The 13,935-nt window shown below is 39.3% G+C and overlaps 1 protein-coding gene across 1 annotated transcript in view; it reads left to right on the forward strand.

Moving 5' to 3' along the window:
- LOC126297570 (Down syndrome cell adhesion molecule-like protein Dscam2) overlaps positions 1 to 13,935 on the forward strand; it is a 647,360-nt gene that overhangs the window by 468,542 nt on the left and 164,883 nt on the right. The window contains exons 19-20 of the mRNA XM_049988565.1: positions 3,803 to 4,013; positions 13,712 to 13,845. Coding sequence (XP_049844522.1) covers positions 3,803 to 4,013; positions 13,712 to 13,845 — 345 coding nt within the window. The remainder of the gene's footprint in view (positions 1 to 3,802; positions 4,014 to 13,711; positions 13,846 to 13,935) is intronic.

Consider the following 13,935-nt stretch of genomic DNA (forward strand, 5'->3'; position numbering starts at 1 on the left):
GGTTACCATAGGTTGAGGCCAGAACTATTTCAGGAGTGGAGAAGGTTATGTAAAGATAACTCCCATCTGTGAAGTTCAGAAAAACTGAGGATTAAGGAGAGGATCCAGATGGGCCAGGTTGTGAAGCAGCCATAGAAATTAAGCGTGTTATGTGCAGCCACATGTTGTGCCACAAAGTGGTTCACTTTGTGCTTGGCCACTGTTTGGTGGTGGCCATTCATCCTCATGGACAGCTGGTTGGTAGTCATACCAATTTAAAAAGCTGTGTGATGATTGCATCAGAGTTGGTAAATGACATGTCTGCTTTCACAGGTGGCCTGGCCTCCGATGGGTTAGGATAAGCCTGTGACAGGACTGGAATAGGAAATGCTGAGTATGTGGATTGAGCAGGCAAGGGGATGGGATGGGATTGGGAGTGGCAAAGGGATGGAATAGGATGTTGTGAAAGTTGAGTGGGTGATAGAGTGCCACTTTAGGAGAGGTGGGAAGAATCATGGGTAAGATGTCCCTCATTTCAGGGTGTGATGATTTAGTTGTTGCAGTCCAGGATGGTATTGGATGATGAAGGTGGTGTTCCTTTGTATATGGTTCTCAGAGGTGGTGGGAGGATTGGGAATAGTGGAAGGACTGGGGGTGTGTCAGGATGGCTGCTTCACAACCCAGCCCATTCAGATTCTCCCCTCCACCACCAGATTTTCTGAACTGCACAAGTGGCAGTTACCCTTAATACACATTCTCTGCTCCCAGAGTTATCCCAGCCTTCTGTCTGATCACTTTCTCCCATTTAACATCCTATCACCCTGATTGTGCACTGTTCTCTGCCAGCATTCCATCTAGACTTTTCTCCTTCTCTGATCCTCTCCATTTCCACTCCCCTTGTCACCCCACACTTCATCCCCCAATCCCCCGCAATTCTGCACCTGGCAGGACAAGTTCTGCTATCATCTCATTCCTGAATGCTCTGCCAGACACAGCTCTGCTCTCACTCCAGCCATACCACCTATTCCTTGCCCTTCCCACTCCACTCCGGATTGTTGCTTTCATTCGAATGATAGTTGCATTCTGGCTGGTGCAGCTGGAGACAGTGGTCATGTGTGTGTGAGTTGACTTGCCTGCATGAATGTTTGTGTGCTTTCTTTTCTGAAGAAGGCTTTGGCCAAAAGCTCAACATGCAAAAGTCTATTCGTTGAGTCTATCTGAAACTTATGATGAGTAGTGATCTATTTCTTTCATAATATTGTTTATATCTCAACCTGGACTTTCCCTTTCATCTACTTTACATATTTATTACATCATAGTTCATGTTCTACTGCTTCAGACTGATTAATAATACAAGCAATATGTAATACATAAGAATTCCCATGTAAAATTTTTTGAAGACGATTAAAAATTTTTTTGTTGAAATATATTTTTAATATGTATTGAGATCATTCCACTTTCAGTTTGTAGTGAGTTTGGTAGCTTGTTAAACCAAGTCAGAACAGTGATAAGTAATCTTCAGTCTATCATTTTTAATTTTGTCATGGTGTTGCACTCATGCACATCACAATATATATTTGCTTCATTTTGTGGCTGCTAAAATTGAAATGTATTTTAAAAGGTTTAAAGAATACATTGTTATGTATTCATGCTGCACAAGCCCTTCACATGAAGATTCTCTATGGCCTACTCTATGTATAATCCATATTGTCTTTTTCTGTACTAGTATTATTGTATGTATGTGTATTCTGCTGCACATCTCCAAAATTCAGTCTCATACCTAAGAAAGGAATATTTTTTGCCTTGAAGCTCTTCAACCATATACATACCAACAGATTTACAGGTACCATATTTTCAAAATTCTAAGTACACTATTTACACTGGTGTAGTATGAATTACCTGTTTTGAATGTCAATCACTAATTTGTACTGATGTTCACTTTCTGGGCAGGATCAGTGAAGTATTTAATTGTTTGTGTTACACTAGTCATGGCAAAAAATTCTAGCTCTGTCTACTTTTTGCCATAGAAAAAGAGTGTGGTGGCATCTGCATATGCAGAAGGAATACCATATTATTAATGTATGTAAGGAAGAGAAAATGATCAAGAATGTAACCCAGAGGCATACTAGTGGATTGAAAATTTATCACTTTATCATATATTTCTTATGTAATTTTTGAAATTTACTTATGATTTATTGGGTGTGCGTCTAAAAGATGCCTAAATGGATCTGTAATGTTATAACATCAGTTTTCTTAGAAGTAACCTGTTGGTTATTGAGTCAAACCCTTCTGTCAGGTTTAAAAAATATACCTTCAGTGTATCTTCTGGTCAAGCAGACAACCTACTTCATGGAAGAACTATGTAACAGCTGTGGCCCAGCTTAACTCTTCTTCTTCTTCTCTTTTTTATCAGTACTCACATAAGTGAAGGGTAACAAAGGAGGATGTAAGATGTCAGTGACATACCCTTGTGCCATCAGAGCTCATTCCAGTGCTACCGGTGAAGACCTGAAGTCATACCCAGTAGCTCTCCAGATCATGCTGCCAGGAAAAACACTGCTTTGTCTCTTCTAAACATTGGAAGAGTGGGACCTCTCCATGGGTTGTCATCATACTTCCTGAGAATGGTCGTCTGGTGTACTACAGAACCATCATTCATTGCTTTACACATTAGTGTCTTCCATCAGTGGTTCATGCTTCCTGGCCATGGCACCACTCCAAGCGCAGTTGTCTGTGTTACGCAACAGCAACATAGGCACGGAACAGTAATTCACTAGTCTGGCTGTTGCCATGCTCCGATCAATGGTGCAAGATGACACAGAATGTTGAAAGGATTACATTATTTACTTTTGGATGGTAGGCATGAGTGAGAAGGCATTATGACATGGTTTATGCACAAAATGGCAATCCTCCTGTGTGGTGGTTAGACAGGGTTGACCAGAACATTGACGATGAGTGTGCTTGCTCTCACATTCCCATGCAATCCAAAAGTATGCCACTTCCAGATCTGAGTGCCCCACAAATATGAATATTGCATGTCTTAATTGGTTAGCCAAATGGAAATTCACATGAGTCCCCTTTCAAACTCTGCCAGATGCTAATAATGCTGTCTGACATGAGCATGCAGCAACTCTGTGGCCTTCATGTGATCATTCAACATGTGATGCTGTTCATGCCCCTTATATACCCTATTGTAACAACACTAACAAGAATAACACTAATGCATTTTTGTGGCTATTCTGACTGTCGAAGAGAATTGCATCTCTAATCATCAATACACTTGCTGATGGTGTGTCTATGGTGAAGCTAATTGACATCCAACCTTGTCTTTTGGGTGCTTCACTTCTTTTCCTTTTCTTTTTTTTCCAGGCAACGTATATGGAACTTAATTTCTTGAATAACTGCTTGGTATTATGATTATACTGTATTTAACTTTCCATCTGCTATATCAGACACTCATTGTCTGTCTTAACATACCTATATTTCAATACTATGAAAAGGATAGTTGCTACTCACCATATAATGGAGATGCTGAGTTGCAGAAAGACACAATGAAAAGCTTTTGGCAGATGGAGCCATACTCAGTTCATCACTAGCTGCCAGAGACTGTGGTCATGCATTGTGTGTGTGTGTGTGTGTGTGTGTGTGTGTGTGTGTGTGTGTGTGTGTGTGTGTGTGTGTGTGTGTGTGTGTGTGTCTGCTGTCTATTTTTGACAAAGGCCTTGTTGACCGAAGGCTAATTTTCCAAATGTTTTTTTTTCCATTGTTTCATGTAGCTACATTTGTTATTTTTAAGAAATGTTGAATTGTTCATATTTTTCAGAACCACCTGATCCTCCACTTGATATTGAAGTGACTGAAATTAACAGTAGGTCAGCTCATTTGTCATGGCACAAACCATTTGATGGTCATAGTCCATTGACAGGATATCTAATACAGTACAAACGAGGCATCAGCCTTGCTAATGATTGGCAGCATGCAGATGTTGTCAACATCTCTATTCCCACAGGTCTGGGTAACTTAAGAACAAAAAAGTGAGTAACTACATTGCAACTTTTGCTCTTTGTATCATTGCTAGTATCAGTAACAAATTTAGCATATTTCTACTCTTTAATGTCATTTGGAATACTTTAATGAGGTTAAACATCGCTTAGAAAATTGTACTGATTGAACCAAAACAATCAATGAGAGTGACACTGGTGTTAACTTATATAGTTAGTGTCTCAGGGTAGACTAATGTAATCTTGACTTTGTGCCTCTTTGAATTTAATTGATGAAAGGAGAAAATATAAAAATGCAGTAAATGAAGCAGGCAAAAAAGAATACAGACGTCTCAAAAATGAGATCGACAGGAAGTGCAAAATGGCTAAGCAGGGATGGCTAGAAGACAAATGTAAGGATGTAGAGGCTTATCTCACTAGGGGTAAGATAGATACTGCCTACAGGAAAATTAGAGAGACCTTTGGAGATAAGAGAACCACTTGTATGAACATCAAGAGCTCAGATGGAAACCCAGTTCTAAGCAAAGAAGGGAAAGCAGAAAGGTGGAAGGAGTATATAGAGGGTCTATACAAGGGTGATGTACTTGAGGACAATATTATGGAAAAGGAAGAGGATGTAGATGAAGACAAAATGGGAGATACGATCCTGCGTGTAGAGTTTGACAGAGCACTGAAAGACCTGAGTCGAAACAAGGCCCCCGGAGTGGACAACATTCCATTGGAACTACTGACGGCCTTGGGAGAGCCAGTCCTGACAAAACTCTACCATCTGGTGAGCAAGATGTATGAGACAGGCGAAATACCCTCAGACTTCAAGAAGAATATAATAATTCCAATCCCAAAGAAATCAGGTGTTGACAGATGTGAAACTTACCGAACTATCAGTTTAATAAGTCACAGCTGCAAAATACTAACACGAATTCTTTACAGACGAATGGAAAAACTAGTAGAAGCCGACCTCGGGGATGATCAGTTTGGATTCTGTAGAAATGTTGGAACACGTGAGGCAATATTGACCCTACGACTTATCTTAGAAGCTAGATTAAGGAAGGGCAAACCTACATTTCTAGCATTTGTAGACTTAGAGAAAGCTTTTGACAATGTTGACTGGAATACTCTCTTTCAAATTCTGAAGGTGGCAGGGGTAAAATATAGGGAGCGAAAGGCTATTTACAATTTGTACAGAAACCAGATGGCAGTTATAAGAGTTGAGGGACATGAAAGGGAAGCAGTGGTTGGGAAGGGAGTAAGACTCTATCCCCGATGTTATTCAATCTGTATATTGAGCAAGCAGTAAAGGGTACAAAAGAAAAATTCGGAGTAGGTATTAAAATCCATGGAGAAGGAATAAAAACTTTGAAGTTCGCCGATGACATCGCAATTCTGTCAGAGACAGCAAAGGACTTGGAAGAGCAGTTGAACGGAATGGATAGTGTCTTGAAAGGAGGATATAAGATAAACATCAACAAAAGCAAAATGAGGATAATGGAATGTAGTCGAATTATGTCAGGTGATGCTGAGGGAATTAGATTAGGTAATGAGACACTTAAAGTAGTAAAGGAGTTTTGCTATTTGGGGAGCAAAATAACTGATGATGGTCGAAGTAGAGAGGATATCAAATGTAGACTGGCAATGGCAAGGAAAGCATTTCTGAAGAAGAGAAATTTGTTAACATTGAGTATAGATTTAAGTGTCAGGAAGTCATTTCTGAAAGTATTTGTATGGAGTGTAGCCATGTATGGAAGTGAAACATGGATGATAAATAGTTTAGACAAGAAGAGAATAGAAGCTTTCAAAATGTGGTGCTACAGAAGAATGCTGAAGATTAGATGGGTAGATCACATAACTAATCCTCATTAGTATTGAATAGGATTGGGGAAAAGAGAAGTTTGTGGCACAACTTGACCAGAAGAAGGGATCGGTTCGTAGGACATGTTCTGAGGCATCAAGGGATCAACAATTTAGTATTGGAGGGCAGCGTAGAGGGTAAAAACCGTAGAGGGAGACCAAGAGATGACTACACTAAGCAGATTCAGAAGGATGTGGGTTGCAGTAGGTACTGGGAGATGAAGAAGCTTTGACAGAATAGAGTAGCATGGAGAGCTGCATCAAACCAGTCTCAGGACTGAAGACCATAACAACAACAATGAGTTTGGTAGTGAATTACATGACAACTAGTTTTTGGAAGTTTCTCACACATATTTTACTCACCCTAAGTTGTATGGATTGTCAAGTGGTATTACAGTTTTGTTAGTGGTGAGTGTAAGAAGACATCCTGTGAAACATTACTGCATGCCTTCTCTGAAAACTACCTAGAACAGATAGTTCAGAACCTCACTCATGATGGAATTATTTTGGATTTAATGGCAACAAATAGACCTGACCTCTTTGAGGATGTCCACATTGATACTGGTATTAGTAACCATGATGCAGTTATGGCAATAATGATAACCAAAGTATAAAAGACAACTAAAACAAGCAGAAAGATATATGTGTTCAGTAAACTAAAAAAAAAAAATATCAGTATTGTCATATCTCAGTGAGGAACTTGAAACTTTCAGCACAGGGCAGGAGCATGTAGAGCAGCTATGGCTCAAATTTAAAAGACTAGTTAACCATGCACTGGCTAGATATGTACCTGGTAGAACAGTTTATAATGGGAGGCACTCACTTTGGTATACAGTCACTGTAGAGAAATGTCTAAAGAAACAGAGATTGCTGCATAATATGTGTAAAACAAAATGTAGGGCTATAAATAGAGAGATGCTGAATGGAACGCATTTGGCTGTCAAGAGAGCAATGTGTGATTCCATCAGTGACTACCATAGCAGTATGTTGTCAAATTATATTTCCAAAACCCAAAGAAATTCTGGTCATATGTAAAGGCTGTTAGTGATGCCAAAGTTAGTAACTAGTCCTTAGTGAGTGGACAGGAACTGAAATTGAGGGTAGCAAAGCAAATGCTAAAGTGCATAGCTCCATTTTCAAATGTTGCTTTACAAAGGATTGCCCCAATTTAACCCTCATAGCACTGAAAAGATGAATGAAACAAGTATTAGTATCAGTGGTGTTGAGCAACAGCTGAAATTGTTAAAGCTGAACAAAGCTACAGGGGCCACTAGAATCCCTGAATTTGCAGCTGAGTTAGTCCCTCTTGTAAATATAATCTGTTGTATACCTCAAACAAAAAACAGTGCCCAATTCTTAGAAAAAACACAGATCACAAACATCTGCAAGAAGGGTAGTATCAGTAACCCACAAAATACCATCCAATATCCTTGATACCAGTTTGTTTTAGAATCTTAGAACATATACTGAGCTCAAACATAATGAGGTATCTTAATGACCTGCTCAATGTCAACCAGCGCAAATTCCAAAAACATTGATCATATGAAACCCAACCTGTACTTTTCTCATATGACGTACTGAAAGCTTTGGATCAAGGCAGTCAGGTAGATGCAGCATTTCTTGATTTCCAAAATAGGATTTGACTCATTACCACATCTATGCTTATTATCAAAAGTATGATCATATGGGGTATCAAATGAAATTTCTGATGGGTCTGAGGACTTTTTGGTAGGAGGATGCAGCAAGTTGTCTTGAATGGAGAGTCATCATCAGATGTAGAAGTAACTTCAGGTGTCCCCAAGGAAAAGTGTTGTGATCCTTGCTGTTCATGTTTTATATTAATGACCTTGCAGACAATATTAATAATTACCTCATACATTTTGCAGATGATGCATTTATCTATAATGAAGTACTATCTGAAAGAAGCTGCATAAATATTCAGTCAGATCTCCATAAGATTTGAAAGTGGTGCAAAAATTGGGAACTTGCATTAAATGTGCAGAAATGTAAAATTGTGCACTTCACAAAATGAAGAAACGTAGTATCTGATGACAATAATAGCAATGAGTCATTGTCAGAATTCACCAACTCATACAAGTACCTGGCTGTAACACTTTGTAGAGAGATGGTATGATCATGTTGGCTCAGTTATGGATAAAGTGGGTAGCGGACTTTGGTTTCTTGATAGAATATTGGGGAAAAGCAGTGAGTCTACAAAGGAAATTGTTTGCAGATCACTTATGGAACCAATCCTAGAATATTGCTTAAGCATATGGGACCTATTCCAAATAGAACTAACAGGGGACATTGAACGAATATAGAGAAAGGCAACATGAATGCTCAAATTTTTGTTCAAGCGATGGGAGAGTCTCATGGAGATGTAGGTAGAACTGAACTGGCAGATTCAAAGATAGATGTAAATAAATTACTGACAAAATTTTAAAATATTTGCATGGAGTGTAGCCATGTATGGAAGTGAAACATGGATGATAAATACTTTGGACAAGAAGAGAATAGATGCTTTCGAAATGTGGTGCTACAGAAGAATGCTGAAGATTAGAGGGGTAGATCATGTAACTAATGAGGAGGTATTGAATAGAATAGGGGAGAAGAGGAGTTGGTGGCACAACTTGACAAGAAGAAGGGACCGGTTGGTAGGGCATGTTCTGAGGCATCAAAAGATCACAAATTTAGCATTGGAGGGCAGCGTGGAGGGTAAAAATTGTAGAGGGAGATCATCGAGGGAGACCACGAGATGAATACACTAAGCAGATTCAGAAGGATGTAGGTTGCAGTAAGTACTGGGAGATGAAGAAGCTTGCACAGGATAAAGTAGTGTGGAGAGCTGCATCAAACCAATCTCAGGACTGAAGACCACAACAACAAATGATAACTCCATGAATATATTACAGCTTCTTATGTATCACTCCTTTAGAGATTGTTAGGAGATTAAGTTAATTACAGCATGCACAGAGGCAATTAAAAAGTCATTATTTCCATTTTCCATAAGTGAATGGAATGGGAAAAAGCTCTTGAAGTTGCTACAATGGGACGTATCCTCCGTTGTGCACTTCACAATGGTTTGCTGAGTATAGAGGTGGAGGAAGTCTGCAGTGGGATGCCAATCCAAGCAGATTTGGAATGCAGTAGTCATTATACTGAGTACAGGATGGTGAAGACAGATTGTGTGAATGAGGAAGCAGACTAAAACATTTATCAGTGGAAATCGTAAAGTGATTGCATTCAAGAAGTCTGGTTATGTACAAGTAATAAGTGTGAAATAGACTAGCAAAGGAAGAGTGTGTGTGGAGACTGAAACACTACAGTCACTCAACAAACTTTAATTGTGATGAAATTCAGTCAGTGATAGTGCTGTTTATCATTTTATGAGCCAGATTCCATTTAATAACGCTGTTATTGTGCAAAGATGAGGAACATTTGTAGCTCATAACCCTCAGGGGAGTTAATAGCTTGAAGAATTACAAACACAGTTCATTATAGACAACACAACTCAGTTGTTTGTTTGTGAGAATGTTTATTACATTTATAGAATCGCCTGAAATAAATGTGTACAAATTTGATTCATAGCATTTGCTTACATGTTTAGAAATATATTACTTATTTTCTCTTCAGCCATATCCTTCTGATATGATAACTCTCAGCAACTTGCACAATGATTTAGTACTCAAAAGCATTCAAATGCTCCACAAATTCAAGTCCGGAGAATTTGGAGGCAATGGAAACTGTCCACCTCTTCCTATACCCATCTGTCACAAGATCTGTTATTTATAAAAGAACAGGCATTCATGAAAGCATATCTTCTGGCAGATCAGGTACAGTATTCTGTAAGACAGCATTGCAAGTTCATCTGTCCAGCCTAAGTCGAAGAATATGAGACACTGCCAAATAGTCACCAGCAAGGTTAGCCAAAAAGTTGACTGAATATCTGTTGATAATGCATTGCTCCAACATTTGTGGAGGATTCACTTCAGACCATACATGCTGAAAGCAGAAATTTACAATCTGATCATGTTGAAATGCCACCTCATCCATGAACAGCACAGTTACCCATTGTTGAATACACCATATGCAGAAGTGTACCCAAGTGGGAAAATCATCTGCTGATAGTGCCTACATATGCTGTAAACAGTATGGATACAGCAGGTTATCATATAACAACCTCCAGACAGTCTTGTGTCTACTTGTTGCACAGACATTAGGACCAGTGCCAAGTATGTGAAGAATTGCTTCGTCCATGCACTTATTGGGGCAATTACATTCTGGAAATAACCCTCTAAAAAGTATTTTAATATTTTAAACAGTATGGCCATAATCTTACGCAAATCCATATATCAAAAGGCCATTTCCCAAGTCAGGATTTATGTATACTTCCATTGAACTGTATACATATACATCTACATCTACTCACCTACTCAGCAAACCACTGTAAAATGCATTGCACCATGTACCGGGGTTACATCCCATTACATTTGCATACGACTTCTTATATGCCTCTTTATATACGTGGTACTTGTCTAATATTGTCTTCATGGTCCCTAGGGGAACTATACAAAGTATACTCCTAGGTTCCACAAATAATACTGGTTCTTAAGCTTTGGAATTAGGCTTCCATGTGATAGTTGTCCTCTATGTTCAAGAGACTGCCAATTTGGGTTTTTCATCATTTCTGTGACCCTTTTCCATGGATAAAACAAATAATTCATGATTTGTGCTGCCCTTCTTTGAGCCCACACAACATACCCACATAGAATTATTTGGTATGGGGTCCCAAACACTTCATCAATATTCCAGAATGGATCACATGAGGTTTCATAAGCAGTCTCCTCTGTAGAGTGATTTATTTTTCACAGGATCCTACCAATGAACTGAATTCTGTCACCTACCTTATCTATAAATAAGCCTTTGAAGTCATTCCATTTCCTATTCTTACAAACTGTTACATCAAGGTATTTGTATGAGTTGACTAGTTCCAATTGTAAGATTGATATTGTAGTTACAGGATACTACAATTTCTATTTGTGAAGTGCAAAGTTTTACAGTTTTGAATATTTAAAGTAAGTTGCCAATCTGTCTGTGACTTTGAAATCTTACCAAGTTCTGTCTGAATAAAAAAGTAAAGCAGCACTTACAGATTAGAATGTAGGCTGTTCTGTCTGGCCAACTATTGCCTACAAGGCAGTATGAGGAGCAATATATGATCATTGGACATGTGATCAGTGTATCGCCAATGCCTCCAGCCATTATTGTCAGTAGATGAATCCTAATGGCACTGCTGCTTCTTTATTCAAGCAACTCCTCATTTGGCCTCTTGGAGCTTGAGTGGACTCTGTGCCAGACCTCTCCACCTCAGAAAAAAATCTGAAGCACTGCCAGGAATTTAACATGGGTCATTCCACACCAAAAGCAGCACCAATAACCTTTCAGCTACAGAGGCAGTCTCTGACTGAATATTTTGCAGCTTATTTCAGATAGCACTTCATTATAGTTAGTAACATCATTTACAAAAAGTCTGAGGTTACTATTAATATTATCTCTCAGGTCATTAGCAAACAATATGAACAGCAAAGGTCCCAACACACTTCCCTGGCCCATTCCTGAAGGAACTTCTACACTTTTCAATGACTCTCCATCCAAGACAATATGCTGCATCTTCCCCACCAATAAATCCTCAAATCAGTCACAAATTTTGTTTAATACCTAATATGACTGCACTTTTCTTCATAAAAATTGATATGGCACTGAGTTAAATACTTTTCAGAGGTCAAGAAATTTAGCATCTGTCTTATTGCCTTGATCCATGAAGTCATGTGAGAAAAGTGCAAGCCGACGTTGTGTGATGTGTCACAGAATTGAACTCATTCCTTTGTACCTCAACTGATAATCTTCAACCAGTGCACAACTTGTTATATACCATTGTTCGATTGATGGAACATTTGTTACAGATTGTTTTCTGTAGCTGGATGTCAAGAAAGATTGCAAGGAGTGGACAAACACATACATAACTTGTCAAAAAATCAAAGTGGAACACTACACACCACCATCCCTCAGACAGTTTAAAATACCCAAAGGGCAGCTCCGACATGTCCTGGTCGGATCCCTCCCTGAATCTCAGGTTTACCGATACATCCTTTCAATCAGCAACTATGTAATGCAGTGATTAGAAGGCATTCTAGAAGGCAGAATAAACAGCCCAAACCTTCACTGACACTTGGATTTCCCAGTGTGGGTGTCCAGTTCCCATAAATACCAACCAAGGCTGACAGTTTGAATCTGCCCTGTTCAGTGATCTATGTAACCTCTGTGGCACTTGTCATTACCAAACTATTGCTTATCACCCACAGAGCAATGACCTTGTGGAGAGATCGCATCACACACTAAAAGCTACCCTGCTGTGCCATGATGGTCACTGGACAGAAGCTTTACTGTGCTGCTGTTAGGCATATGCACCACCTACAAAAGTGGGCCTCCCTCACTGATGCTGTGTATGGTGAGCCGCTTGCTCTTCCTTTCCACCATCTTCATGCTACAGGTGCCACTGACAGAAAACCACTGAACTTCCCACTTTATGACCAGGGTAAGAGAACACAGCTGAAGATGTCACCTCCAAAATTTCCCAGCCCCCTAAAGTTTTCATCCACAAGGTACTCGTAGACTGCACTCATGTCATGGTTCACGAAGATATCATTCAGACCATGTTACTGCCTCCCTGTACAGGTCTGCAAAAGATTCTAAAATGTGGCACACATACATTCAGAATCCTACTGAATGGAAGACCCAGCACCTGTGTGAATACTTCAGGATGACCCATCCACCAATGGCACAGCAACCTCCACCACCCAAAATGACAACTAGACTAGTCACACTATGACTGTCAATAATTTCCTTGTACGACTCAACTCCAAAAACTTCCTACCCAATTACCTTGGCATCAAACTGCTCAGTATGTTTCTGGTCATCAAATGTCAACATCCTGAACACAACGATGGGAATGGTTTTATCAACTGGGATTTCATATGTTCCTACAAACTGCCCAGTGGCATGGACATGGCAGTCATGACATTTTGGCTGTTCCCCAATGGTCTCCTCACAATCATTGTCACCAGAACATTACACCCCTCTGCCACTGCAGTCGAGGAACAATTGACATCCCGCCTCAGTCCCATTTTGCAGGACATGACACCTACCTTTATACCTGTATGATTAGCACTTTGATGTTGTGTGACGGGAGACAGACCACATTTCCTCCAACACATCTAACCTGGATGCCATCCTGCCCGATGCCCATGACGCATCACCCACCACCACACTGTTGCACAGATGCCATCTTATCACAACATCAGTGGACCTTCTAGTCACACACATTAAGGGCATTAGGGAGGTGGGGAAGGTTACTATTTTGTGTAATCACACTGACAATAAATCTTGGTTCAAAATTAACTATCTTTGGAGGTGATTGTGTGTAGTAAGTGCATCCTATGGTTTTGACTCACACAGACGTGACTTGTTGCTATATACCATTTGAGCAAATAAAGATTGTTATTCCATATCATGTCTTATGTCATCTGCACCTTATCCCACCATATGGACCTTTAAGCTCAAACTTGGCTCGTATCTTGACTGGTGTGCATAGTTCCCAGGAAAGAGATGACAGTGTTGCTCTATAAATGAACAATATCTTAGATGTTTTTACGAAACTTTTTACTGCTAATATATTAGTTGATGTGATTAATAAGCTGTTCTCTTAACAACTTTTATTTCTGCATTCACAATTGTTCTTCATCTTTAGTGTAACACATAAAAATAAATCAAGACTTTTCAGAAGATATTGTTTGCTCTCAGTAAATGATGATGTTACATTTCAGTGTTGATTCTAAAAGAATGGCAGTTATAAGGAACTTACATCCAGCAACTACCTACCAGTTCAGAATGCTTGCCATGAATGCTATTGAATCCAGTGCCTTCACAGACCCACTTACTGTAAAAACCCAAGAAGAAGGTAATGTCAAGAAACAGTCTGTTAAATATACATTACTGACATATTGCTGAAAGTTCTTAATACTTATGTGATACATAAATGCAAAATAAT

The sequence above is a fragment of the Schistocerca gregaria genome, chromosome 1, assembly GCF_023897955.1.
Source record: "Schistocerca gregaria isolate iqSchGreg1 chromosome 1, iqSchGreg1.2, whole genome shotgun sequence".
Taxonomy (NCBI): Eukaryota; Metazoa; Arthropoda; class Insecta; order Orthoptera; family Acrididae; genus Schistocerca; species Schistocerca gregaria.